The following is a 27,895-nucleotide window of genomic DNA, read 5'->3' on the forward strand; positions in this document are numbered from 1 at the left end:
TGGAAACAAAGATAATTTTAATTATAAAATAAAAAAAAACACCCACCCCCAGAAACCAAAGTGGTCTCTCCCCCTGCACAAATCTGCATGTTCTCTCCACCACAGAGAGTGCAGACACTTCAAGTGCAAGGGCCATCACTCACTCCCTTCTGCTCTCCCAGCACCTCTGTCTTCTTGGAGACACAAAAAGCCCCAAACAACAAACTGACAGCCACTGCCCCAAGACCCCATGAAGGAAGTGGTCCCTGTTTGGCACAATGTTCAGGAGATTTTTCTCCCACAATAATGGCATCTTAGCCAGCCAGATCGATCCTTGCCCCTTTCTGATCTTCAGTCAGCACCTTCTTCTTTTCCAGCACAGTCTGGCCTGCCACATCACCTCTTTGATCCTCCAGCACATGGGTTGCAATACACTGTTCTTCTTACAGGGCTGTATGCAGCTAATGAATCCATTAAATTAATTCCTCTGGAAGTGGTACTCCCAGAAGCATATGCTCATATCATGGCCTCCATGTGCAGAATCTTCAAGGCCTCTGAGATCTGAGAGCTGGTGTCGATCTGGCCGTACATGCCCACCAGGAAGGCCCTGTGCAGCAACACTGCTGCGTGCTCTGGGAAAGGGAAAGGCAGAGTGAGGACTGGCCCAAGGGCTCCGTGTGCAAGAGCAATCCACCAACAACCACTGGGTGAGCATTTGCAGCTGCACGAGAAATCTCTACTTCCATAAGAACTTGCCACAATCCCCCATCTAACAGCTCTGTGGGTTTGTGATCATGTGAGAGGTCACAAATCAGAGAAAACCGTGAGTAAATCTACTTCAAAGAAACCCCCCTTGTCTCTATGACAAATTCCCCTTGTAAAGCTCAGCCCAAAGCTACTTGGTATTAATGGCCTGGTTGAAACAACAGCAATCCATGGCAACTTCCCAGGGGAGCTGTTCCCAGCACAGGACCCCAGCTCTGACCCTGTTGAGGCCAACCATGCCCAGAGGTGGCTGATCTCCACCTACCTTGGCAGAGGAGGGTGTATTCAGGCAGGTTCCTCAGCGCTGTCTGCACCACCTCGAAGTCTCGGCTGCCGAGGCAGTACATGTAGGTGGGCAGGAAATCTGCAGCAATGCTGGGAGTGAAACATGACAGTGTCAGTACAGTCCAGATCAGCCAGCACAGCCTCAGTTCCAGTGGTGCTCACCTGGGGTTGTTCTGGATGGAACGCAAAGCCAGGCTGAAGGCCAGGTTTCGGCAGGAATCCTCTGATGAACTCATCAGCTTCTGTAGGTTGGTCTGAAAGATGGACAAATGTGGTTCACAGGGCCATTCAGGGAGCACAAACTCCTCAGTCTGGCATTACTCCCCCTCCACACCAATCCAGCCCAACACAAATCCAGCAGGTACTGGCTGACCCCAGAAATCCCTCTCTGTAAGACAGATTATCCTGGTTTTGATTACTTTAAAGTACCCTTCTGAAATCTTGTTTCATGTGGGACAGCTGAGTTTTCCCTAGTTTCCAGTTTATTCAACAGAGCTGGTCTGTTCTGTTCTCCCCTTGCCCTGGGAAGAGGACAGAGGTTTAATTTGTCCCCTGACATAAAGCAGATGATGGTTGAGGCAGTATGCAATGGAGGAAAACACTGTCTGCCCAGAGACATTTTTCTCCTAATGTGCTGCAACAACCATCCAAAAGGCAGAAGGAGGGTAGTGCTTAAGCTGGCTGTGCAACAGACTGATGAAATGAATCTCTTCCTTCCAGTGGAAGCTTGAGACACCAATACTCACAGCAAAAAAGGCAAGAATTTCTGGCCTCCGTCTGGACATCTCATCAATGTCTGTCAGCACCTCCAGGATGTCTGGGAGAAGACACAGGTTGAAAAGGTGACTGAAATTCACTGATCTAACAGAGAATCTTTTCTTTTTCCCCACAAAACCAATCTCCCAAGCCATCAAGTTTTCCCATTTGCACAGAGAGGCAGTGTAATAAAGGCAGTTCTTCAAAAAGGAGAAGAGCAGGGATGTGCCATATCAACACAACCAACCTGCCCAGACAGAGGAAGGAATGCAATTGGGGTGAGAGGTTTCAGTTCCAGAGCACCTTCTTCTGTAACTAAATACCTTCACAGAGTGTCTCTTTAAAAAACAGAGTACAGGCAGGATTTTTTTGTCCTATTCTACATCTTGGAAGGAAAACTGTCACAACTTAGGTTTGAACACAGGACACCTGTAATTTCCAAATAAGACTTTGGAGAAGATTATTGTTCCCATATGCCAGGTTTACATGGTTTTCTTCCATGAAGGCCATTTGGGGATTCCTAACAAATCCTGCTTCTCATCAGTTTGGTATTTCATTCCTATCAGCACTTCAGACCTGGCTCAAACTGCAGCTCTCCTTGATTTACTCATACTATCTCCCAAAATACTTAAAGATCCTTGAAGAGCCTCAAAGTAGAGGCCATTGAAGTACTGCTGAGCTAAGTGGTAACAGAATCATAGGAAGCCTCTGTCACAGAATCACAGGAGGTTATGGACAAGTTAATCCAAAAATGGAACAACATCCTAACTGCTGGTGACTTCCAAACACAAGATTGAAACAGGAAACCAGGCTGCTGCTGACAGATAAGTAAAAAGGTTGACAAATGTCTGCATTTGCCCTGTGTCTTTGCACAGCTCTGCAGGTCCTCACTCACCCTCCACTGTTTGGCCTCTGGAGAGCCTCTTCATATACGGGGCCATTTCAGCTGGTGTGAGGGGAGTGAAGAGGGACACGCTGACCAGGGGGAGAGAGCCAGCAGCTGCTTCATCTGGGGGAACAGAGAGAGCCCTTGTTAAGGGCTGTTCTTCTGCTCCAGTAGGGATACCACTGTCAGGAAAACAAATTAACCCATCCCAGATACTGGTTCCCAACTGCTAAGCATACAAGTGCAATTTCCACTCTAAACACATTCAGATGTTACAAGCACAAGCACAGTATACACCCCACAAAAACACCTATTCTCCAACACAGACTGCAGGTTCACCAGCTAGAATAACTCTTCTTCCACCCAGACTCACCATCCTTCTCTTCATCAGAGCCCCTGTCCAAGATGCCACTCTTACTAGGCAGACTCAGCCCAGCCAGGAGGGACTTCAGCATTGCTAGGTCACTGTTGTCTGATGACAGGTCACTGGGAAAAAGAGGTGGCATGTTTGGCTTTCAATAGCAACAAGGGCATGAGCACAGATATGTACACTGAAACAAAGAGCTTCTCAGAAGCAGAAACAAGATTTTTCTTTTCTTCATAACTGGAACTCAAATGCATTTTCCCCACGTATCTGTAGGTAAGACCCTGCAGCTACTGCTCTGGGGAAAGACTCTGCAGCTGCCTCTCTGGAAATATCTCAATATAACATTTAGGCCATCATGTGAGTTAAAGTCATTATGTGACTTCCTTGGGCTCAGTTTTCACCTATAAAGAAGAGATATGCTGCTCATTTCAATGGAGGCTTAAGGGAGCCATGGTTGAAAAAGTGCCATATTAGCAGCTACTCTGTCACATCCTCTTACTGCCTTCTCTCTGAATAGCTCCTGGCAATCTGACTGTACATGGGCTAAGAGGTATAAGGAAGCTTACTGGAGTGGATCTGAGTGCTTCTGCAAGAAGGAGACAGCTGCCTGGGCATTGCACGTGATGTACTTGTGGATAAACTGGACAAACTTGCTGATGAAGGCAGCCAGGTGCCGTGAGGATTTTCTGTAGTTCTGGGAAAGGATCAAGAAGGTGAGAGTTAACCAAATAAACCCAGCAATGCACTGTCCCATCCTGCACCTCTGGGTACCAGGAAGCAGTTTCCTGACCTCCTGCCTCCTCTTCAAGCTCTCCAAGGTACTTAATGCACTTTTTTGTTCTTAGGCATTTAGGAAGGCTTTCCCTCCAAATGAGAAGCACCAAGGTTGGCCCTGTGTTACATGAGCTTCCCCATCTAGTGGCCAGCAGCCTGCACGAGGAGGGAAGCAGGGATTTTCCTACCAGCAGCAGACGGATGAAGGACAGGAGACAGTCCCAGAGTGCCGCCTGGTGCTCATTCTGGAAGACCTGCGGCTGGAGCAGCTCCAGGATCCCCAGGACGTGGATAAAGAAGGTCAAGTGGTTCTGCTGCCTGAACTCCTGGAAATTGAGGTGAACACGGCCGTGCAGCAGTGCTGCAATCATTGGCAAGTGCCTGGAACACCAAACAAGAAAATCTAGGCCTAGATCTTTCAAGAAAGTTACATGTTTCCTCAGTCCTGGAAGGCAAAATCCCTTACTCTCTCTCAGAGTTCTGGTCTTGATCCCTATATCAATAGACTCAGCAAGCCCCATTTCCCACCCATATTCTGTTCCCTAGTCTCCAATTCCAAGATTATTTCTTGACAGACACAAGGTCTTGCCTCATTGTAAAAGCTGTAACTTTGCTGCTTTTTCTCTTGACTTCTGTACATGAAGGTGAATTCTCTCACCACTGTTGTGATTGTTTCAAGTTTGTTCCCTTTCTAGGACAAGGGTGGATGCTTTTCAATAAGCCCCAGCCACACACAGGGAGAGAGAGGTACCTAAGGAGGAGGATGGGATGAGCCACAGCCAACTTCCTGCAGGCCATATTGGCATCCCACACGCGGCTTTCGGATGACTTGGAGTCACTGGTGTCTGCGAGGAGGTTAATGAATCTGTGAACCAGGGCATCAAGCTGCAAGAAAAATAATGAGCAAACTGTTAAGAAGTTTAATGTACAAACCAGCCCCTGGCTCTCCAGCAGTGTTTCCCAATTCCTTTCCAGCTACACAGGGGGGTTAACAGAAATTATTTTCAGGTAGAATCTGTGAGTCGATGCAGTGTTCCAGCTGGCATGGGATCTGAAGTCCACAGTCCCTACAGACATCAAAGCAGGATCAGATGCCTGCACACTTGTGCCTTACAGAAGCCTTTGGCACACAGAAGCTTGTGGAGCTTATATTATTTTACAGAAGGACACTGCAAAATAAACCACACCGAAACTCTGCTCTGGAGAGTGCAGGCAGGGATGGGGTAACAGAAGAGCAAAATAAAGAAACCAAAGTCACCCAGGAAGTTTTTGACAGTCCACACCATCTAAACTGAGCATCAAGGTAGCATCCATTCTGCATACACAACTGGAAAGGGGCTTTCCTATGGCTCTACCTTTACCTTGCAAGTGCTGCTGTCTCTGGCTCCTTCACTGGTAAGAAGCATCTCAGGCATAGGCACAAGGAGCTCAGGTAGTTGCAGGTATATCTGCAGCAGAAGGTCCTGGCAGCATTTCCCCACAGAGCTAAAGGGAAAAGGGAGAGGTCAGCCACTGGCTACTACATTAGTTCAACCAGCAAACATCCCAGACCCACCAGATTAGTAACAGCCTTCCTGCATGTGGCAAACAGATCATGTGAAAACACAGACATCACTAATCCCAATCAATGCTTTTGAACAACTCAAATCCATCCACAGTCTATGGGGATCCATCAAGAGGCCATTTGGAGTTAGAAAACTGCAGTTCCAACAGGCATAAAGCTCTGCTTACATCTCCAGTGCAGAGTTCCAGCATGTGGTACTCACAGTCATCCCCATCCCAATTGGAGAAGAAGTCAGAACTACAACTATTCAGACTAACCAACATATTCTCTATACATCTGAAACCCTTGCAGATCCCTGACGTAGTCTCTACTGGGAGGCAGTAGAAAGCAACAGTTACTCAGAATCTTTCCTAATATCACCATAAGCAAGGTTGGAATTAGGTCAGTTCCTTTCACTGCCACAAAAACATCATCTTCCTGTTCTTTCTACAGTCCTAAAATAGCTGTTAGGAAACAATTTGGTCTCCATTCAGCTTTGAAAGCAAGTCAGAAGCAGGATGTATTACAAGCAGTGACTCAAGGGATGAGTAGACAAGAAATCCCACTTTAGGAACTAGTAATTAAAAATAACCATTGCCTTAAAGAATGAAAGGAAAAAATCCAAGCATGTCAAGAATTTCATTCTGAAGTCCTAAAAGCAAAAGAGCCCTTAAATTTCACTTATGAAGTCAGCTTCCTGATCTGAGTACCACTTAAAACCACTTGTTATTCCCCCAAACCTCAGGAAGGATAGTGTGCACTTTTCATACAGGCTCTGGAACATGATATTCTTAATGAAGATATACTGGCAAGTCTCATCATTACCTGCCTGCCTGTGCCCAAGAACTACAATTCCAGCAGACAATGCTCCTTATTTGCAGCCTCACCTGCTTCCCCACTGCTGGATGCAGCTGGTCAAATATTCTGTTACTTTTTTAACGTTCTCAAGGTCTCCATGAGAACAACTGAGCAACAACGGCAGTCGGGACTGGATGAGTGTGCAGGAAGCCTCGTCAGTATTCTGGTATCTGGTCTCTGCTTCAGCCAGGATCAGCTCCACCATGCTGATCAGTTCTGATGCCTTCAGGTGGAGCACGAATTCCTCACGGCGCTTCTGTAATGCAAGAGAACACCCCAAATGATTCCACACCAAATCCCAAGATCCTTAGTTCCTTCTGGTCATACCTCCCCTGACTGGAATGGAACTTCTTAAAACCAGACTTAAGAACAGCTCCATATCTAGAGCTCTGAAAGCATCACAGCCCCAAATAAAATCTCTTTACCCCTCCTCTACTTCTCATTTACTTCCATCTCAGCATGTGTGATGGGTCAGAAAGCGTAATTCAGTCACCAAAGCAAAGAAATTCTGTGGAGAAGACACACAGCCTCCTTTTCTTTGTAAAATGGCAATTATCCTATGCTGGGTTTTAGCTTGCTTTACACTCTAGCCTTGTGCCTTTACCAGATATTGTGGCAATTGCTGCAAGGGAAATGCCAAGTGGGCAAACTTTATGTGTTCCTATCAGTTTTTGGACTCTAAATTGCCACTGTAATATGTAACAGCAGAGCAGCTAAGTAACCAGCTGAGGTACAGGCATCAAACTTGGCACACTGCACCTGAATCACTCCAGCCACCTCTTGGCCATGGAAAAATCAGGCACTGTGAAAACATTGCCTCTCACTCCATCCAGATAGGAATCTTGGAAGAAGTGAACCAATACCTGAGGAGTTCTCTGGTCCCTTCCCTGCCAGATCCGAGGAATGTGAATACAGGCCCACAAGAAATCCAAGGATGCAGTTGGGTCAAATCTGCCAGAAGATAAAAGAAGACAGATTTGCAATTAGAGTCAACACAACCCTCGGGCAGCACACAAACACATGGAAGCATCACTAAACATGATGAGTACTGTGAAGAAAGAAACATCTGCAAATGTAAAAATAGGATCTATTAAGTCCCAAGAAGGGGGTTGGTTCTGTTCCCAGATTATGACTAAATAGTTGTTGCAATAAGCACAGCACAGGGTACAGAGCAGAACAAATGGCATTCAGCAAGCATGGGGGCTACGTGGAGCCTTGCACCAAGGCCAGGAGTTGGTCATCAACACAAACAGTTGGTACAATCAGACCAATGACCTTACTGTCCCTATCACAGCAGTTACCTTGAACTGAGAAATTCATGTAATTTTGAGCAAGAAATTAAGAGTAAAATAATAAACTGAAATACTACCAGTTTTAAAGTAGTGCTGTTATTAGGTATTAGCATTTCCTGGTCCATAACTACATAATGCTACTACACTGGAACTTCAGTATTTGAAAGCTGTGTATAGAAGCTGAGAGCTAGGGCTGCTGCAGAGATCAAAACTGGGAGGCTGATGTCATGAAAGGCTTAGAGAAAGACTGGAAATGGATTTTAATACAACCAAAATATCCATCAGAGCCTGCCCAGGTACAGAGACAGCCCTCAGTTTGCTATCCAAGCCATCCTGAAAACCCTGTGTTCATAAAGATTATCAACAAAGGCAATGCAAGATGGATTACCCACAATTAGCACTTCATGTTTAGAACACAGCCAAATCTTTATGTGCTGCTTCCATCAAACAGTAGGTAATATCTATATCAAGGTACACAAATCAGCAGGACTGAAATCTGCATTTTTCTCACAAAGTCTATTTTTGGCTGACTTACATCTCCTGGCAGACACATCATGAACATGGCAGGTCTTGTTCTCTCAGACAGAGCTGCCCAACTCAATCCCTTGGCTATGCCTGACAAACAAGACTCACCTTTGCTCCCTGTTCCTGCCAAGTAGAAGCCTGATGCACTGGTGCAGTGTGGTCCAGCTGGATTGGTGAGTCAGAAGAGCCAAGAGGTAGGGGCGGAAGGAGGGCACCTGGGACCCTGCCTGGAAGCACCGAAAGAGGAAGAGATGTAATGAACAACCCCTGGTAGCAAGGTGGGTGTAGGAGATGCCATGTGTATGGCAGAAGGATGACAACCCATGAGGGCAGACAGCACAGAAAGCAAGAGGATTTAGGGCAGTACTTTCTGACAGAACATAGCATCAGGTGTGAAATTCACTTTCAGCCTCAACTTTGGCATGGCACTTTGGGCAAGCTATTGATCTGTCTGAAAAAATACCAACTGCTGGCTGGGTTGTTATGGGACATGTTGTGTCTGCAAAGCACTTTGCAGGCCTTAAAAGAACACAGGTGAGGAAATAGAAGAGGAAACATAAGCCCTGCCCTGATAAATGCGAGCCTTGCAGAGAACTATCCCCTTGTCAGTCTGCAGCGCTTTGGAAATCATACAGTAACCTGTGGCAAAACATAAAACTACCCCTTGCCCTGTTTCCAGGTGTAGGTCAGTACCCCAGAAAGTTGTTTCAGCACGTCAGTCCCTCTGCCCAACAACTCTTACTTTGTTCCAGGAGAACAGTAGCTTCTGCTGTAGATCAGGGCAGCTGCTGATGACCTCTGGGTCCAACATCTCCAGCCAGTCATTGAGAAGGCCAGAGGCAGGCCCTGGCCAAGCTGATTCAGCACTGTGGACAAAGCAAGGCCAGCGTCACTGGTGTACCATGTACCCAGACCTACCAGTGAATTCCCATCACAGCCTTGGCTCACCTGCAACTCTCCACCTCCTTCTTTACTGGTGTTTCTTCTTTGTCCTGGAGCAACAAGGAGCACACCACAGCAATTGGTTTCATGGCAGGACACCTGGCAGTGGTCTCAACAGTAGCTGAGAAGAGGACGGTCAGGAGCTCCTCCAGGTATGGAGAGTGGGTTTCAATCAGACCTTGAAGGACTAGCAGAGGGAGAAAGATGTCACTCATTAACTTCAGCATGTGATGAAAGGTATGGAACCTTGCAAGTACTATTCCTGATAGCCAGGCTCAGTGAGGAAGAGGAAAGCCATTTTTATCTGGGATAATAGGCTTCCATTTCTCTTTTTGTTAGTGGAAACCAACAGTTTTCTCACAGACTTAATCCCAACCCCAGATCACAGTTTATAAACCCACATACAGTGGGGGAAAGGAGGTGATACAAGATAGGGCCAAGCTTAGATCAGTTCACATTTTCTGGTCCAGGGAGAAGGCAGATTCCCACAGCCTGGACAGTAGGCACTGCCTTGCTGGGCTAGATTTCAAGCTGCTGCTGCAAAGGAGAGCAGAAGGATATCCATACCTTTGCTGATGAGCTCTGGCTCCACATTACACTTCTCTCCTGATTTCAGGGTTGCAATGATGGCACAGACTGTGGAGCTGATCAAGTCAGGGTCACGACGGAAAGAAAGAGCTTCTGCGAGGTGCAAGAAGCCACCTCGAACTGTAACAAAATCACAGCACTGGCATCACAGGGACAAGCCAGCCCCCACATCAGACTTCCCACCTACAGATTCCCCACGTGGCTCCAAGGCACAACTACTCAAACATACAAATATACATTCTACTGCCATTTATGGTCACCACAACCCTTGACAGCTCCCCTGCATGTTACAGGGACATGCGACTAAGAAAAAGCTCTGGAACTACAAGCCCAAGCTCTTGGTTAGACTCCTGCTCCCAAGGGATGGCAGATGATAAAAAGCTCTACAAGTCATGATGTGACTCTGTTCCAGAGGCATTCCTGCATGCTCATCTACCAAAACTACAGCTCACACAGAATTCTTGGCCTGAGAAATTATAAGTTTTCCCTGAGAGATCTGCTGTGCTTGGTGACATACTACCAGGTGTCTACTGCAAGTCCCCAGGGTTAAGGCACTTGTTCACAGCCTCAAAAAGCTTCTGCAGCACAGTGTGCTACTTTTGTAACTCCTTATGACACCTGTCTAAAAGGCTGCTCATGACACTTCCTGCTCCAGGTGCAGTTTTGTCTCTTTCTTGTCCCACTTAGTCCCCTCTGAGTCCCATAAGCTGCCCAGTGCCAGTACCATCACTGATCCTGTGCCTTGAGGAGTATTGCACAGCAAAGGCCTTCAGCTGAGCTCGCAGGGGACCATCTTCCACCGCGGGGTTCTCCAACCACTGCAGCATCTGCATGAGCACTTTGAAGAAGAGCGAGGAGAAGGCAGTGTCCTGTGGCATGGAGCGCTGGGAAGAAATTCTTTACAGTGAGGGTGGTGAGGCACTGGCAGAGGTTGCCCAGAAGTTCTGGACTCCCCATCCCTGGAAGTGTTCAAGGCCAGGTTGGATGGGCTTGGAACAACCTGGTCTAGTGAAGGTTGCCCCTGCCCATGGCAAGGAAATTGGACCTAGGTGATCTTTAAGGTCCCTTCCAACCCAAACCGTTTTATGACTCTGTGAATTAGACTTCAGCTCTCAAACTGTCTGCAAATGCCTTGGCTTGCAAGACATGTCCAATGCTACAGAACAGCACAGACTAGAGATCCCAAAACCAACAGAGACCTACACCTGTAAGTCCAAAAAAAGGTTACCAGGCTAGGTAAGGTACATTAACTCTGCAGGTAATCTCAGCAGTGCTAGGCTAATGTGGCCAGCCTGCATCCAGATGCCCATGGCCAGGCAACCTGAGCTGAGCGTTACAAAGTGTGCACACAGCAGAGCAAATGCACTGCAGATTTCCCATTTCTCCCCCACCCCTCTTTATGAAAAGCTCCCAAAGCCACTCACGTGGTACTGGTAGAGCTGGCGCATGAGCGGGCAGGAGATGAAGTGGTGGCGATGCATGGCCATGACCAGGGCGCCGCTGTGTGTGGAGTTGAGCAGTGCAGCCAAGGCCTGCAGCACCCGTGCAGTGATCCCACTGTCTGTGATCCCACTGTCTGTGATCCCACTGTCTGTGATCCCACTGTCCTTGATCCCGCTGTCCTTGATCCCGCTGTCCGTGGCTCCGCTCCCTGCGGTCCCGCTGGCCGTGGCCCCTTGGCGGATGTGAGCCAGCTCCTGCCCCAGCGCCTGCTGCAGTGCCAGGGCCAGCGGCCGCAGGCTGGAGTTCTGCCACCGCGGGTCTGGGGTCAGTGGGAAAAGCTAGGGGATACAACAGGAAGTACATTTATGACAGGCAGTGAAAGGAATGTTGTACCAGGAACACTCTGAGGCAGAGGAGCGATTTACCTTGTACAGTTATGCTGACTGTAGGCTAACGGGAACCTTCTGATACAGCTTTTTCGATATTCTAGTGCCTGCCACATGAACATAAGCAGCATTTCTGCAACCCCAACATGACTATCAACACTGACACTGCAGGGGAATCCTACTACCCAAACACCAACAACCAACTTGGCCAATTAATTCCCTGTAGGCTCCTTCTGCAGTCAGTGGAGGGAGGGAAGCTCTGTAGGCAGACAAGCCAGAGCACAAATGCTGTTTGCACACAGCTTTGCTGCCAGGGCCCAGTGAGCATTTCACAAATCCTGAATCCACTGCTGAGAGGAAAGGCACTGTGCACAGAACAAACAAGGTGCAGAGACAGCAACATGCTAGTAGGTACTGACAGTACTAGGCATGATCAAAAGCCACATCACGTTCCAACTACAAGAAAAAATTCCTGCCAATATCAGCTCCACCAGGCTGTAATGGCACAGCCTCATTGCATCAGAGCTTTCATATTTTTTGCCTGCAAACACTGCAGGATAAGGAGTCACAAGATGCAGGTGTAAGAGAAATGGATTTTGTAAAGCTGCTGCAGGGAAGCAGCTACTCAGCTGGTGGTTGTAACAGTACCTGCAGAAAGATGCCTGCCAGATCATCTTCTGGGCCCAGAACACGGACCTGGCTCAAGGCCCGGATCCGACTCTGACTCTGAGAGTTTTCAGGACTAGATTTTGACCTTGCAGTCTCAGCGCTGTCTGCAAGAGGAATAAAAGGAAACAAAGGGAAATGCTGTTATGGTAGATAGCAACTGGAGCCACACCACCAGTCACCTTCAGCTTTACAGTCTCTAACTACTGAGAAATTCAGCAGCTTTTCTCTTAATTCCAAGCAAGACCTACTTTTCCATATGACTCAGAAAAACTCACTGCAATAAACTCCAAAAATACTGGAATTTTTCTCTTTGCCAGAAGCAAAAAGCTCTAGCAAGGACTGATGTCTAACTGTAGCTTGCTGGTTTATTGCAACATGACTGCTTTTTAACATGACAGTCTCTGCCTGTTCCTCTCAACAGCAACAAAGGAGGGAAGTTCAGAAGATGACTTTGATATTTAGGCTATCCCGGGCAGTACCTCGGCGGGCTGGTAAGGAGGCAGTAAGCAGGGAGTGGAAAGTTTGGCCTCCTGTTGCTCCTCTCTCATGTTGAACCTCCACAAGATGAGCCATGTAGTCTGAAAGAAGGAGGAAATAAGAGCACATCATCATCTTGCTCTCTTCAGTAAAGCAGGACAAAACTGGCTGTTTGTACAGCTCCCACAGACAAGAGAATCTGATGTTCCCACAGACTTTGTAAATATGACGCCTTGAAAACTTTGTTTCTTCTGTACAAAGTACATTCCAAAGTACTTTTGGACCCTGTACATTCCAACACAAAAAAAAAAATCTTCCTCTATTTTGTGAAATACAGCCAAGGGCCACCCTGGTGTCTACAGTGACAACAAGTTGCCAAAGCAGCCTGTGCACAAAGTTTGCTGAACTAGATTGGATTTTTCCAATGAAGTCACAGGAGATACTCTTGGAAACTGTTCAAGAAAACATTAAATGCCTAGTCAGCCTCATCTGTAGCTTACTCTTGTCCATGATGTTCTGCTCCAGTGTCTGTGGGTCATGAGATACTGCCTGATCCAGGTACTGAAGAAGTTTGCTCATGCTGGAAACTGGGATTCCAAAGGACTGAACAAAGAGAAGCAGCTGCTGTGGCTCCAGGTCCTGCAGGGCTGAAAAAGAAAAACATTGAGTTCTCACACTTCTGAACTGTCTGTGGAGGGTCATCTTTATTACCTGATCTTTATGCTTTTGTCTGGACCAACAGTGACACATTAATGACAGGCTGCAGAGAGCCTAAAGCCAGAAGTCTGACAGCTGCCTACTATATTTCCTTCCCTCTGCAAATCATTGTCGCCTTATTGCATCTTCCAGTTAATTCACTCACTGGCTAATCTGATCTTCTGTTTAATTTTATTAGAACCTCAGTAATGCAATCATTCGTATTAAAAAATAACTTCCACACTATCTCTTGATGGCTGCAGGCAGGAATTATTGAATAATTCAATCACTGGCTATAGACAGCTGTCATTTAATTAGTAAAATGGGATGAAAGCTCTGAATACCAAGAAGAAAGAGAGCACTGACGAGTGATATGAGGACCAGAGTAACCAGAGGTTTAGCTTACATCCTTAAAGCACAGCTTTCCACAGCTGTTGTCTGGTGATTGCATAGCTTAGCTCTATCTGAATTGTTGTAAAAGAGATGGGACCTCAATTAAGAGTCTCCCATTCCTTTAAAATACACAGGAAGGGGAATATCCATTCAGACTCACTCTCCTACTTTAAAAGTAACAGTGATAGATGGCTCCACCCAAAGGCATCCAAGAAGGATGGCTGGGCACATTTGAGCAGGGAAACATCTCCCTTTCCTTTCAGCAGGGATTGAAACACCAACAAACATGCCACAGGCTCACCTGCATCAACGAGACGCGGGACCTCGGAGCGGATCATCCGCAGCTTCAACCAGTCAGGGAGCAGCAGAGCCTCCTCAGAGGTGTCAACCAGAAAAGCAGTAGGAAGGGGCTTTTTCTCTGGGAACCATATATCCAGTAAGGTGTAAAAATCACCATCCCCTGCTTAAAAATGGATAAAAAATTATTTCCCATGTTCACGAGCACCTAGAAAGCCCTGCCCTTCCCTATCAATACACCAGAACACACCACTGTTTTAGTATTTCTTGCTGTCTGCAGAGGGCAAAAAAAAGAAAAAAAAAATAAGCCTGCAAATCCTTCACTCTCTGCAGCAATATTCTGATAAATCTTACAGCTGCAAGGGTCAAGCCTGTGAGTAGAAGGATTAACACCAGCCTGATCTGTTAGGAGACAACAGATAGAGAAAAGCATACTTCACCAACCTTGAGGTGGCCCCAGTGTCAGGAGAATAACCATGGCATGGACCACAAGGATGTGCATGGTGGCTGTTTCCCCACTAGTCCAACGAAGGAACACCTGATCCTGGGACTCTGACTGGAAAAAGGCAGGAAAAGACAGGATGAGCAAAGGTGGGGAGAGAAAGGACATGAGAATGGACAAATTTAGTCAGACCATAGTTCCTATTATCTCCAACAGTGGCAACAAAAGATACTTGGGGAAAAGTTAAAAAGGCTTTTTACAAACACATAGGCTTGGCTCTGATACTATGATCTGGTTATTTTCAGATCAGCAAATTCTTGAGCTGGACTTGGTTTATTCCAGTTGAGTAACCCATAAAGGGTTTCTGTTTTGTTAACCTGCCCAGTCTCTGTGACCTGCTGGGGGAAGGCAGGAGGCACTCACCCAGCTGTACACCTCCTCGCCCTCCTTGCTCTGCCGCATGCGCTTGATGTAGCGGGAGAAGATGGAGAGCAGAGCCACGAGCACTGCATCTGACTCAGCACTGTAGGAGAGCTTGGAGAACAGGTGGGACATGATGGTGGAGCGCTCCACGATCAGTCGGGCAACATCCTGCAGAGAAAAAACATCCAGGAGGTCTTTACTGCAAAACACAGCCAGGACTCCCTGTTTCACTGCATCATGTTCTCCAGTTCCCATCACCAGCCCAGCACACACCGCTCTGGAGATCAGCTCGTGGACTCAAGAGTAGAACTGACACAGGAGGGAAGAGGCCAGTGCTTTGCATGCATCTCACAGTGCTCCAGTGGAGCACAGCTGTGTTCTGATGCACCCTATTACAAAGTAAGCATTTACATAGCATTTCTCTGAAGAAAATTATCTACTGATGTTTATCATTCAACCTCCTCCATATATCTACACAGAGGCACTATCAGCACGTGAGCCTTAAAAGCAACAAAAAAAGCTCCCAGGGAGAAAAAAATTTTTAAAAAATCATTATAAAAAAAGTCACCAAAAGCTTTTCTAAAAAGAAACTCACACAAATAAACCAAGAAATCTAGTTTTGGTTATAGGGGAGCACATATCCCACCTCTAAATTTTATGACCTCCCATTCTCTCCCCAAGCACATATGATTGCAGGTTTAGCACTTGCTTACTTATGAAACACTGCCAGGTGGTGTGATTTCCATCAAACCACTATCCACTCTTGCATTCCCCATTCCAGCTCATGGGCTGCTGCACTGGAAGTTATTGCTCTGACTACCATTTCATTATATAAAACAAAGACACAGGTTTGCCTTTCAACCCACACACAGAGACACAAACATGCAGTTTTCAGAGTAACACACTCCCCAGAACTCATCCTGGTGGTACAGCAAGTTCCATGCCTACCAGTGTCCCCCACACAATCCCTCCTCTCACCAGAGCAAGGTCATTGTGCTGCCCCTGCTCCTCCACTGGGGCATGCTGGGAGAGGTACACCAGGTAAGCACTGATGGTCTGGGGATCTGTCTCCATGTGGATGGCCTAGAATGAGAATTCCTCTCATTAAAAATCACAATTTAATGAAAACAAGCACCAACATAAGCAAAATTATTCTGCAAGCACATAAACATGTCAATATCACAGCCATATCCAGTTTCTTTAGATCTGTTTCAGCACTAGTAGAAAAAGAACAAGCTTGACACTCCTCCCTTCAGGTGCTTTCACCCACCTGCTGCAAGGCCAGAGCTGTTGTGGCTCTCACACTGTCAAACAGTGGCAGCCTCGGGAGGTCTCTCAGCAGCCACTGATATCCCTGCAGCAGCTCAGAATCACCAGAGTCTTCTTCCATGGGGTGATCCTTCTCCTCCCCATCACGCATTCCTCCTTCCGACAGCACTAAGGACAGGCCCTGCACAAGTCACACAGATCCAGCTGTTGCATATGAAGCCACAGCTGGATTTCTAGTTTCATGCTAGTGAATGTAACAGAAACATGCTTCAAACACCACAGAATGATCCAAATTCAGCACACAACAGGTTTCATCTCATATAATGTGTTTTCTTGACAGATACACTGCTGGAAGTTTCAGTCTGAGCAGGATCTTTCTGAGCTCCCTGAAAGTCTCTTTGCCTTGTATATGCTCCAGAGCACCAGGCTCTCACTCACACTCCTCACAGACAGCAGCCTCTGCCAATTACCCCACGTAGCATGCAAGTTCCTGAGTCTACAACTGAACTTCACAGGGAACATAGTAAAATCCAGCTCTGTCTTAAGTACAACTCAGCTGTTGAACAATAACTTCTGAGCAGCAGGATGGGGTTTGGAGATTGAGACAAGTCACTGAAGGAGAATGACATGAAACAATTTCACTGTGCTGGCTCTGGACTCAAGATAACCTAGGGCTCTGCCCTGGGCTGCAGACAGACCCTAGTCAAGATATTCTGCTCACCTTCATGGCCAGGACCCGGGAAGCCACCTGGGAGGAACTCAGGCGCCGCAGGAAGTAGTCAAGCACCTCACAGGTTGTCTGTTCATCTGCTTTGGGTCCCAACAGCAAGTCTTGCAAGCGTCCAAGCAACTGCCTTTGTTTCTGCTGTCTCTGTGGAGTGACAAGTTGGTTTGTCCAGTGAAATCAAATCTGGGATGCACAGAAAGTATGTAACAGAAGGGATCCCAATGAGACTGCTCACCTGGCGTTTCTTGGCACGCTGGTCCTTACTCTCACCCTCCTCTTCTTCCTCACCTGAGGTCGATTCATCAGCAGCATCATGAAGCAAGAACTCACAAAGACACTGCACAGGCAGGACATCCAAGGAGCCCTCGCTGGACTGAACCAGATCTGCCAGCCATGGCATTGACTGTGATGAGGCCTGGGAAGCATGAGAATAACAAGATCAGAACATAGAAGCAGCACACTGATCATTCAATTCCTGAGCAGCAAACCTCCTTCCCCTGAATCTCACTTAGCTTCCTTTTGCCCCTCACTCTGCTCAAGTCTCAGAGGCAAGGGATCCAGTCCCACCACAGCCCACCTGTCTTTGAATGATGTTGAGAAGAAAGTCAGGATGGCGACTGCGACACAGAAGGTGGCCCAAGCGAAGAGACTGGTTCAGGCTTTTCACCTGCTCCAGGACATGTGGTGGAGGTCTGCGAGGGGGGCCCCTGTCACAAAAACAGCAAGTTACCCACAGGCTGACAGACTTTCACTCTGATGTGATGAGGATCAGTCAGTTCTGTAGTGCCTGAGGGGTTTATAGAAAGGTAGCAGGCAGCTTGGAACCAGATGATCCTCCAGCCAAAATCATTCTGTGATTCTGTGATCCCATGGGCTACCACACCACAGGGTTCTTCTTCCCCACATCAACCACCCTGTGGGGAAGCAGGGTTTCCTTTCTAGTGTTGTTAATGAGGAGTTCATGATGGTACCAGAATGCAGAAGGCTACTTACTGAGGGTCCAGACTTGTCAGCTGGGACAGCAAGAGGCTGCTGCTTTCTGTAATTGTTTGTTTTGTGGATGCAGCTGCCAGATGACCCTCAAATGCAAGAATCTCCTGTTTTTCTCTCTGGGAGATTTGAAGTTCACGATTAATCATCTCTGTGCGTGTCTCCTCATCCGTCAAGGTACATTGAGGATAGGAATAATTACTGAGAAGATAAGTTTAAAGAAAGGAAATAGTTATTGTATTCTATTCAAAATTCATGAACCACAGTCAGAAAGATCACAGGACTTCGGTCCTGATAGACAATGTAGATAAAACCAAGAAGTTTCTCAGTGGAGCCAGGAGACTGCAACCTTCTCAGCAAGGCTCAGCAATCATCCCCCTCCCCCTTTTTCTCAGCTTTATTCCCTTGCTTGTAACATTTTTGTCGAGAGAAGGCACTTTTCCCAATCCAGCTGCAGTGTTGATGCCAGTTTATTTTACACAAGTCCTGCTGGAAAGGAAGGAGTCACATGGCACAAACTTAATTCAGAAATGTGTGATATACGTAGGGATTTAACCATACTAACTTGGTCATGACCATTTCCATGAGCATCTTTAGAGAGGGGTACTCCTCCCATGCAGCCAGACCTGCAGCAAGGAAGAAAAGAACAATAAGGAATACAGGAAAAAAATAGAGCCTTTATATATACTCTAACACATTCCAAGGTGGGGAGACACAAACTCACTTGAGAACAGCTCTTAAAGAGCACAAACAAGGCAATTCCAGCCACACACTGGTCCAAATCCCACCTCCATGCATTTTTCCCCCATAAGGGATACACAGTTATTTAAGTGCAGGTACCTCACCAACCTAGCACAGCCCTTGCACACAAGCAACCAGACTTCTGCAGAGAGCACATTGGCCAATTTTTGCAGCAGAACTGGTATCCTGAGAAATGTCCACACTCACCAATATTTTCAGGATTGAACGCAGCCACTACAAGCAGGAGAGGCCAGGCTTTCCAGTAGAGAGTAGAAATAGCTAGATTTGGAGGCTGGTACCTGCAAAAGCCATCAATAGAGGTAAGTGGTCAAGTTTGGTTCCTTAAGCCCATCTCAAGTTTGCTTTTCTCCTTAATCATGCACTGTTTAGATTCAGTCATGCCAGTTCAGTGTTTTTCCCAACAAACAGACACAGACATACACAAACACAAAAATCCTTCCAGGGGGGACAGCAGGATTGAGCTGAAGATTTCTAGGGCAGAAAGGTCAGTGCTTGCAGACTGAAGTACATTCCATGACTCAGGTGTTGATTGCTCTAGAGAAATACCCACCTGAACATGACCCTGAAAAGACTTCCTTGTTACTACAACTTTTAATAGAAAAAAGGATGTTAAAATCTGTGAGCTGTGAATGTTAGTCACAAGGTGAAAGTGAGCTGGATCACAGCAAGATTATCTATGTGATAAATCTTACCCTGGAGGTAGCTGGATATTCTCTGGATGGTGATAAGTGCACAGATTTAAGACTGCATCGATCAGCTGGATTCTTTCTACCCTCAGGACCTCAACATCTGGAGAAGAAAAGACTGAACGTGTTACTGACCTCTCTACTTCCTTCAAGAAAAGAATTACAGCATAAAAAACCAAAAATCACTTCAAGCAACTATGTTATTGTGGGCTTGCTGTCACGATATTACAGAAACAAAACAATCAATATTTAGAGAGCAACAACAATTACAAAAATCCTATAAGTCATTATATAAAGATATGGAACTTTTCAGCAGCAATGTGGTTTAAATTCTTAAGGGTACTTTCTTTCCCAAATGCATCCAAAATGAGACTTGTAACTTTTTCAGAACTTGGACACACTCCTTCAGGTAAGCAACAAATCTGCTCAGAACTTCAGGTGCTCAGAGAAACTAAAAATGCATTTCAAATTTGTTGTAAGTTTGCAGACTCACTCTAATTCAAAATCTTCCAGTGTATGAAATGGTGCAGGATTTAAAATCCTATATGAGAGGTTGGGCACATTTTGACAGGATACTGAACAGCAAAGTCTAGATCCTTCCACAAACACTGAGCAGTTCAGGATGACTCTTTGCCGTTATCCAGTCAGCACTAGGAGCATGTAAGATGCTTTAGAATCAAACTATGACAACACCCTCAATTCTACCACAAACACAAACAGCTCAGCTGAATGGATGCATTTCCCAGCAATGCAGGAATTTAGACAAATGCTAAATGAATTCATAAAAGGGGTAAGAATAAAGATTGCTTTTGTAACTACTAATCTGTAAGTGTCCCAGTAATGGGCTTGGTAAGAGCACACAATTGGTTAATTAATTTAACTTCCAATGCTTCCATTTTTGCATAGCCTATACATTTCATTTTACAGTATGTACAAAGGACTAAATTGAATTTAAAAACGCTGACTCAAAACTCTGAGTGGTTGTTCACAGCCCTTCATTCTCCACACAGCCAATAATTTCCCAAACACTCCATGATACAAAATTAGTAACAGAGAGAAACAGTAAGAGAAAATAAGAAGCTTCTCTAGTGAGAAAGCAACAGCAATACATGTCTGGCTTTGAGCCAAATGCTTAGCCATCACGACTAAAATATGCTTTAAGTGATGCAAAGGCTCTTTGGTAGGTGGTAGGAGCTGTCTCAGCCCTGGGTGGCAATAGGAGGACGTGGAGACAGAAGCAAGCACTTGCTGGTGGGAGCTCTGTGCAGCCTCACCATCTGCTTGCACAGCTGCAGCCCTCTTCACCAAGTGGTCGGCGAGCTCCATGGCATCGGCGGGGCCCAGGGGCAGGTCCCGCGACAATCCGATCACAAGGATGCGCATCAGGGTGTCCTCCAGGATGGGCACCTCCGAGCACAGGCGAAGGAAGAAGCTGCAGGAGACACGAGATATCAATCACACTTCTTTGGAGAGCAGGGTGAGGACTCCTGGAACCCTCCACAGACCCTACAACTCATCGGAGCAGAAGATACACCACAGCTTTGTTTACACCACCATCCCTCATCTCCAGCTCCAAATGCAACTATTTGAAACAAATCATTATCTGAGTATCACTTGCATTGCCTTGTACCTCTAAGCTTCAGCCTCTTTGAATCTGAACTCCCTAAGTTACCCCAGTTACCCACGCACAGCCGGGCTGCCCTCCATACAACTCCAGCATCATGATACAGAACAGCTTGGCACAGGGAACAGGAATGAAGGAGGAAGAGGAACAGATGGAGAGTGGAACAACACCCCCCAATTTTATGGCAGTGTAACAGATGAAGAAAATCTGAGCACAGTTCCAAGCCTTCCCAACACAGAGCTATATAAGGATCACCAGAAAACCCATTCCTCTGCCTCCAGCTAGAGCAGCTCCCCTCCTGCACCCGCCATGGGAGGGGCACACACTCACTTGCGGTCACTCTCAGGGGGCCAGTTGTCCCATTTGTAGTAGGTTTCTGGCTGTTCTGTGAAGAGCACCTTGTGGAGGCTGTAGAGATAAAGAGGACAGTAACCACCATCTGTGAGGCTTAAGAACCCATACAGAAGTCCAGTCTCCCCCAAATCCTGCTAAATCTTCCCATCCTACACATGAAGGAGCCCCCTCAGAAAACAACATGATTCAGAACAGAGAGGACTATACAATATGGGCTCGGGGCTTTTATACTTTCAGTAATTTATCTTGCTTGCTATTAATTCAGGCTTGAACTGCCTCAGTAATGCCTTGTGTCAAGACCCAGGATACCATCTGTACTCCAGAAGACAGAACTATCTGTGGTGCCCTCACCCATAAAGCCCTAAAAAGTATCTCAAAAAAACAACAAGGAGTCCACAGGGAATCTGTTTGGTCAAATAGCTAAAAATTGCCTACTGAGTGGACCCAAATAATATAAATCAGATTTTTTTTCCATTATCATATGTTTCTGGTATGAGAATGCACCTGAAGGAATTTCAGAGAGGGAGACACTCCCTAAGCCCTGCTAAAACTGTTTCTGTACCCTATCTGAAAATGGGAGGGAAATCTAACCAAACCCCAGTGTATACCTGGTTTTTCATAATTTATCATAGTGTTGGGGAAGGGACAGGTTATGCACAGACATGACAGACGTGACCAGGCTGAATCTCACCAGTGCACATAGTCCTTTGGAGCTAGTTTGCTGATAGATGGAACAACTGTGTGCAGCCACCAGACAGCATCACGTTGGATAGCAGCAATTTGGTTCTGGAAAGAGCGCAGCACTTCCAGGTCTGAAAAAACAGTCAGGTCACAAAATACACACATGGGCCCCATCAGAAAAGTGGTGGTTTCAAGACAGTAACCAGGACTCTGAGGCATCAGCAGTAAATCATAGAATCACAGAATAGTTTGTGTTGGAAGGAACCTTAAACATAATCTTGTTCCAATTCCTGCACCACAGGCAGGGACACCTTCCACTAGAGAAGGGGAACCAGAGGAGTATACGAGAAAAACTTGATCCCCCCAGCTCTGACAGCACGTTCTTTGCTTTCTGAGACATGCTGCAGTAAAACCCCCAACATAAGGCACAGATGGATTAGTTTTATGAGAAGGCATGTGGGCAGTGATGTCAGTGCCACACCAAAGGCCTGTCCTCCCAGCCCCTTAATCCTTACAGCTACCCCTTCAGGTCTGAGGCCCCTCCACCCACAGCTCCCTTTCCCCAGTCTCTCAGCCACTGCTTCCAGAGATACAAGAAGTACCTGGCCACGAAAATGCCACATTTCCTAGATCTGTCAGTCCCAGGATGACAGCAGGCTCCCACCCCTAGCTGGTGTTCTCCCAGCATCAGGGACATATATCTACCAACATGCCCATCCTCAGAGAGAACCTAGATTCTTCTGCTTACTCTTTTTCTCTCCTTTGTCCCAAGCAATTCCTGCCTCCTTCACCTGGGCTGTGATACCAAGCATCATGGAGACAGCTAGCAGGTCAGTTATGTGGATGACAAACCGCTCCTTAAAATAGAACAAAAAAAGAGTTGAATAGCAACACCCAGAGCTGCCTTCTGGAAGTGTTTTGTCATCAAAAATTATGAACATGGATGTTTGGAAATAAGATATGGGAGTGCTGCTATGAGACACACAAATAGTGACTCACTCAGACACCAAAGAGCAAAAGAAAGAATGGCCAGGAAAGCAGACACAGAAGAGCTCAGTGTGTCACTGGCACATCCAGCAGCACAAAGGCCAAAAATGGTACCTTGAATTCCATCTCTGCATACAGGGCCTCCTTCCGTTCCTGCATGAGACCCAGACAGAAGGCCTGGAAGTTGATCTCGTGTTTTGTCTGTTTGATGATCTCTCTCAGCAGAGCCCGTGAAGCTCGCAGGTAATCATCCTTGGTGGTCAGCAGGTCCTGGAACACCATTGCCAGGTACTGGGGCCACACAGAGAGAAAACTTTCAGTGCACTGTAATGGCTCTGCTTCCACAAAATGAAGAAACACAAAGAAACCATGCTGGAGGTATCCAGTCCTTCAGACCCCTGGGCAGCTGCAATAATGTTTTTCTCTTGAAACTGCATTATCACCCAGAATGTGGGAGCTCAAAAATGCACACTTACGTTTATTCCTATCAGGAATAATTATGTAATTTCAAAATAGCATGATACAGATCAGACAGCTGTCTGTGAAAAGATTCATCTGAGCCTCAAAAGAATCTGTCAGGTGGGGTTCTGGGGTTACTGTCAGTCATCCAGCACCTACCTTGGGAGCTTGCTCTGAGCTGTGCTGAAGCACAGTATACAGGATCTGCATGTTGTTGGGATTTCTTGCATTTGATAGTTCATTGAAAATCACAAACTTAATGGTGGTGCCCAGGTTATCCCTGTGTGCATTCAGCAGCTCTCTGCAAGGGAAGACCAGGGATACCTGAACTGACATTTCATGGCAGCTGGACACGTTCTTTTCATTTCCCCTTGAAGTATTTGGCACACAAAAGTGAAAAGAATGGAACAGCACATATCATATGACAGTATCAAAGGACTACTGGAAGATTTCTAGGACAGTGAAATTTATTTAAATGAACACAAGACACTCCATGCCCCAAGCTGGCATTTAAAACCACTGTGCACAGACATTGAGACTGTCAAGTCCCTGGGCACGTCTCCCACAGTGCTTTCTCTTCCTGTCACAGACCCAGTCACTCACCTGACACACAGCATGTAGTGGTTGAGAAGGACTTTTGGCTTGAGACGAATTTTGATCAGGTTGGAGATAACTTCCATGTCCTCTGAGCTGTGGGTGTTACAGTTCATACAGACTGACATCAGCAAGTCCTGAGCTGGTTTGGTCAGCTGCAGAAAAAGAGCAGAAAGACTCCAGCCGCTCACCATTACAGACCAGAAACATAACTGGCTTACAGTATGCAGCTGTCCTGGCTGGATTCCAGACCAGGGTTGTGCTTCAACAGCTCCTCTCCTTACCTTTGGATTCTGCAGCCACATCTCCAGCCTCTGCACAGCCATCTGACGCACCTCTTTGTAGCCACAGGTGGCTGTCAGCAGCCGGAGGAGGTTCCTGGAGACATTGTCCATGGGCTGGCGCCGGTTCAGCTGGTCCCGAAGCATGTCTAGGACATATTCCTCCACACTCTCTGCAAGGTCTTCATACCTGGGCCACACAAATTTGAACTTTACTCATTTCCACAAAAGCCAGTCCAGAGATCAGCACTCTTTCTTGTTTGTGGTATGACTTGCAAACCAAGAAAATCCACTCTTTCCTTCTGGAACCAGTTTTATCTGATGTTCAACATCCCCCAGCAGGTGCCATAGGAGTACAGAGAAGGAGCTTCATGCCACAGCTCTGCAGGGTAGGTGAGCACAGACACATCTACTGACACATTTGCCACACAGCTGTGAAAGGAGAGGAAGAGGCACTGTACCTGGGCATGAGCTGGCCCGCCTGCTCTGGACTCATTTTCTCCTCTGCAATCAGCAGCTCACTCTGGCTGTCCTCCTCCTCTGTCATGGAAGGGTGTGGGCTACTCCCTAAGAGACACCAGGACACAGTACACTGCATAAGACAATTCCTCTCTCTACAGATCAATCACTTGTGCTCTTGTTTGCTCAGTTTCTTTCAGGGATACCTTTCAGCACAACTAAAGCCTCTCACACTGCATCCCATACAGGCCCATTTTTCACTACCCTCAAACATCCCCTGGACATGAAAGAGCCTCAGAAAGAAGAAAGGCAATGCATGATACTCAAAGCCTGGCCTATGTGACTCCATCCAGTACCAAACTATTCTCACAAGTCAATTAACAGTGCAGGCTCCATCCTCTCCCTAAACCTTTGTTCCTGGTTCCCAAACATCTTACCAGCACTAAGGTCCCCTCCACTACGTCCAACTTCTCCATGCAAGAGCATGGTCTTAGGAGGCATCTTTGTGTTAAAAGCTGTCTGGATGTTATCCACAAATGTCTTGCAGTGAGGGCTGTCCACCCAGATGCGCTCCCCAAGGGAGTCCTCAATGTACACCTGCAGCAGGGAGCACAATCCATTTTCATGGGGTTAATCAAAGAAGTATTTGTTCGTTTTTTATGGATTTCCAAAATACAGAGTAGGAAACTAGCATAACCAGTGCATGGATGAAAACCAGATCATACCAGAGCAAAAATACACATCATCACATCCCAAGCTCTACTGGGCACCTTCTCAAAAAAAACTTTACAACAACTTCTACCATCAAAAGATACAGAAGCTGGTCAGCTCAGCCTTTTTAAGTTAATGGATTGCTTTAATCCCTACACACCAAATAGAAAGCAAGGAGTCTCTGCAACACTTACATCAATACAGACTCTCAAAGACATCTCAGAAAAGAGCAGAGATAAGGCAACAAAAGGCAATGGAGGCTACATTCCAGAAACCCATGGAGATTTTTCTTTAAAAGGATGAGCCCAGACTCAAATTTCTGCCTCCTCCAGCTGCATTCCCACAGTGGGCAAGAGGACACTAGTCCTCCCCTTCCCTACAGCTGTAATACATCTTATGCTGCTCTCCTACTCCAACACATCCACATTTGCCAGCCCAGTCTGCCCACCACTGCCTCAGTCCAGCAGAAGCCCCCTCAGTTCACCAACCTTGACAAAGATCTCTGGCCAGTTCTCATCCTCTTCATAAGCTGCCATGAGAAGGTTGCATGCCAAGACAGACACAAGACTATTCCCTTTGGCTTTGAAATTGATGGAGGCATCTCTTCGGAGTAGGCTGCACAGTGCCTGGAATAACATCCACAAAAAAATAATAAACAAGTCATCTATTGAGAAAGCACACAGAGAAGCTGCAGAAAGAGAAATACAAATTGCAGCAGCTTGTCACAGAGTTCTGGTATTTACAAAGCCATGCAGATCACACTCTGGCAGCGGAGAAAGTCCAACTCTGCTCACAATTTGGCAAGAATGATCCATCAGTAACTTGACAATTCCTCACCTCGATAACCCCTTCGGTGGCAAATATGTTTGGTTTGATTTTTGCCAGGTACATAAGGCTCAGGTACAGAGTGGTGTCAGGTTTGGCTCTGTTCATCTTCAGCTGCTTCACAGCTCCACACAGCACTCCCTCAATGCGGTCATCGTTGCCTTCTGCCTCTGCTGCCTCAATCTCATCCAACAGCACCGTGGGGATGACTGCAACCACCAACACACAGGCATCAGCATTTACCCTCTTACTAAATAACCACCCTGAGGTGCTTCAGGACCAATCACAAGGGACAGCAAAGAACAAACCAGCTCACTTTTAGCTCCTGTGACAGCTTTTCCCTACTAAATTGCCATTACAAGCTCTGTTTTGAAACTGACAGTGCCCCTTCACTGTTTTGCCATGTTAGTGTTAGTACACTCTACAAATGTATCCAACATCAGAAACTGAATGACAATTCAAAAGGCAACATCCAGACCCAGAGTTTGTTAAAGAACTATGTGAATAAAATACCACAATCCTGACTTTGAGATTTCCTCAAGGGAGTATTTCACATAGGGCTACTAAACAGCTGTCAGACAGAATGAACAAAATCCAATGACAACGAAAGAGAAACCTTTACTTCAGCTCTGTACCCAGGGATGGAAACCCTCGAGGACAGCACATAATTACTGTGTGGGCTTCAAGAAAGACTCCTGTGATAAGACTCCTGTGATGAGACTCCAGAGAAAAAAGTTATCCCGAGGCTTTCGTGTGACGGCAGCAGCGCAGCGAGGCCTCACCTTCGATGGGGATGACAGACGGCTCCTTGATGGAGGGCGAGATGGCTCTTTTCTCCGCCACGGCCGCCTCTGCCAGGCGTCCCAGGGCGCTGAGGGGCGGCGTGGAGGAGAGCTTGGGGCGCTTGGCCAGCCCGGGCAGCCCCGCCGGGCCCGCCAAGGCGGCGGCCGAGTCCCGCTTGCGCTCTGAGGGCAGCCCGGGCGGCGCCGGCTTCAGCAGCGTGACGGCGGCCTTGCCCTCGCCGCTCTGCCCCTTGGAGCCCAGCGCGATGAAGTCTCCGGGCGGCGGGTGGGCTGCGAGGGGAGACACAGCGACAGTGAGAGACAGCGAGAGACAGTGAGAGACAGCGAGAGACAGTGAGAGACGGTGAGAGACGGTGAGCGACAGTGATAGACAGAGAGCGACAGCGCCCGCAGCCCCCCGCCCGGCCGGCCCCCCGGGACTCACCGGAGGGCTTGGGCACGGCGCTGGGCCGCCGCACGGCCGCCGCCTTCGGCCGGTTCATGGCGCCGCCGAGCGCCGGCCCAGGGACGGACCGAGCGACACCGGGCACCGACGGACAGACACCGGGCACCGACAGCAGGGACCGAGCGACGGCCGCGGCCACACGGAAGCGGAACCGCCGCCACAGCGGCACCCGCGGCCCGGCCCGGCGGGCAGCGCCGTCTGGCGGGCGGGAGGCGGAACTGCAGCCCCGGGGATCGGGGGCGCGGGGGAGGTCAGGGCGGGATTGCTGCGAGGTGCGGGGTGTGTCAACATCTTCTCGAGAAACGGGGTTCGTGCAGGTTTCACCCGCCTCTTCTCCCAGGAAATTAGCAGCAGGACAACAGGACATGGTCTCAAGCAGCACCAGGGGATGTTAAATCAGACATCAGGAGGAATTTCCTCACGGAAAAGGGGATTACATATTGGAAAGGGCA

The 27,895-nt window shown here is 47.3% G+C and overlaps 1 protein-coding gene across 2 annotated transcripts; it reads right to left on the reverse strand.

The window, feature by feature from the left end:
* On the reverse strand, window positions 1-27,679 carry INTS1 (integrator complex subunit 1). Of its 2 annotated transcripts, none has more exons than XM_086854890.1 (47): window positions 27,423-27,679; window positions 26,978-27,268; window positions 26,208-26,404; window positions 25,859-25,996; window positions 25,097-25,256; window positions 24,662-24,767; window positions 24,204-24,390; window positions 23,929-24,074; window positions 23,485-23,626; window positions 22,981-23,157; window positions 22,628-22,736; window positions 21,890-22,010; window positions 21,175-21,252; window positions 20,495-20,652; window positions 19,227-19,323; window positions 18,721-18,812; window positions 18,338-18,398; window positions 17,776-17,973; window positions 17,360-17,489; window positions 17,018-17,197; window positions 16,777-16,926; window positions 16,057-16,236; window positions 15,765-15,869; window positions 14,787-14,954; window positions 14,366-14,477; window positions 13,926-14,084; window positions 13,036-13,182; window positions 12,538-12,636; window positions 12,038-12,162; window positions 10,985-11,341; window positions 10,285-10,444; window positions 9,540-9,680; window positions 8,979-9,159; window positions 8,773-8,896; window positions 8,139-8,257; window positions 7,077-7,164; window positions 6,243-6,469; window positions 5,174-5,297; window positions 4,564-4,697; window positions 4,001-4,193; window positions 3,605-3,732; window positions 3,045-3,157; window positions 2,681-2,794; window positions 1,776-1,846; window positions 1,192-1,283; window positions 1,010-1,119; window positions 1-611 (listed from the first exon to the last, which is right to left on the reverse strand). In XM_086854890.1, the coding sequence occupies exons 1-47, from the start codon at window positions 27,478-27,480 to the stop codon at window positions 496-498; spliced, it is 6,663 nt and encodes a 2,220-aa protein (XP_086711016.1). In that variant the 5' UTR covers window positions 27,481-27,679; the 3' UTR covers window positions 1-495. The 2 variants fall into 2 exon arrangements, with proteins under 2 accessions (XP_086711016.1, XP_086711015.1); XM_086854889.1 differs by having other exon boundaries at window positions 13,926-14,087; window positions 27,423-27,673.
* Between the last annotated feature and the right edge of the window lie 216 nt (window positions 27,680-27,895).

The sequence above is a fragment of the Cyanistes caeruleus genome, chromosome 17 (genome assembly GCF_971803275.1).
Source record: "Cyanistes caeruleus chromosome 17, bCyaCae1.hap1.1, whole genome shotgun sequence".
In the NCBI taxonomy this organism is placed as follows: Eukaryota; Metazoa; Chordata; class Aves; order Passeriformes; family Paridae; genus Cyanistes; species Cyanistes caeruleus.

Bases quoted from the DNA above. Each gene is read 5' to 3' on its own strand.
- INTS1 (XM_086854889.1), bottom strand. From the start codon at position 27,480: ATGAACCGGCCGAAGGCGGCGGCCGTGCGGCGGCCCAGCGCCGTGCCC. The intron at 21,253-21,889 runs GTGAGATTCAGC...TTATCTCTACAG, and splicing joins CCAAAGGACTATGTGCACTG to CCTCCACAAGGTGCTCTTCA. The intron at 14,955-15,764 runs GTGAGAGGAGGG...TTTTCTCTGCAG, and splicing joins AGCACAATGACCTTGCTCTG to GATGTTGCCCGACTGATCGT.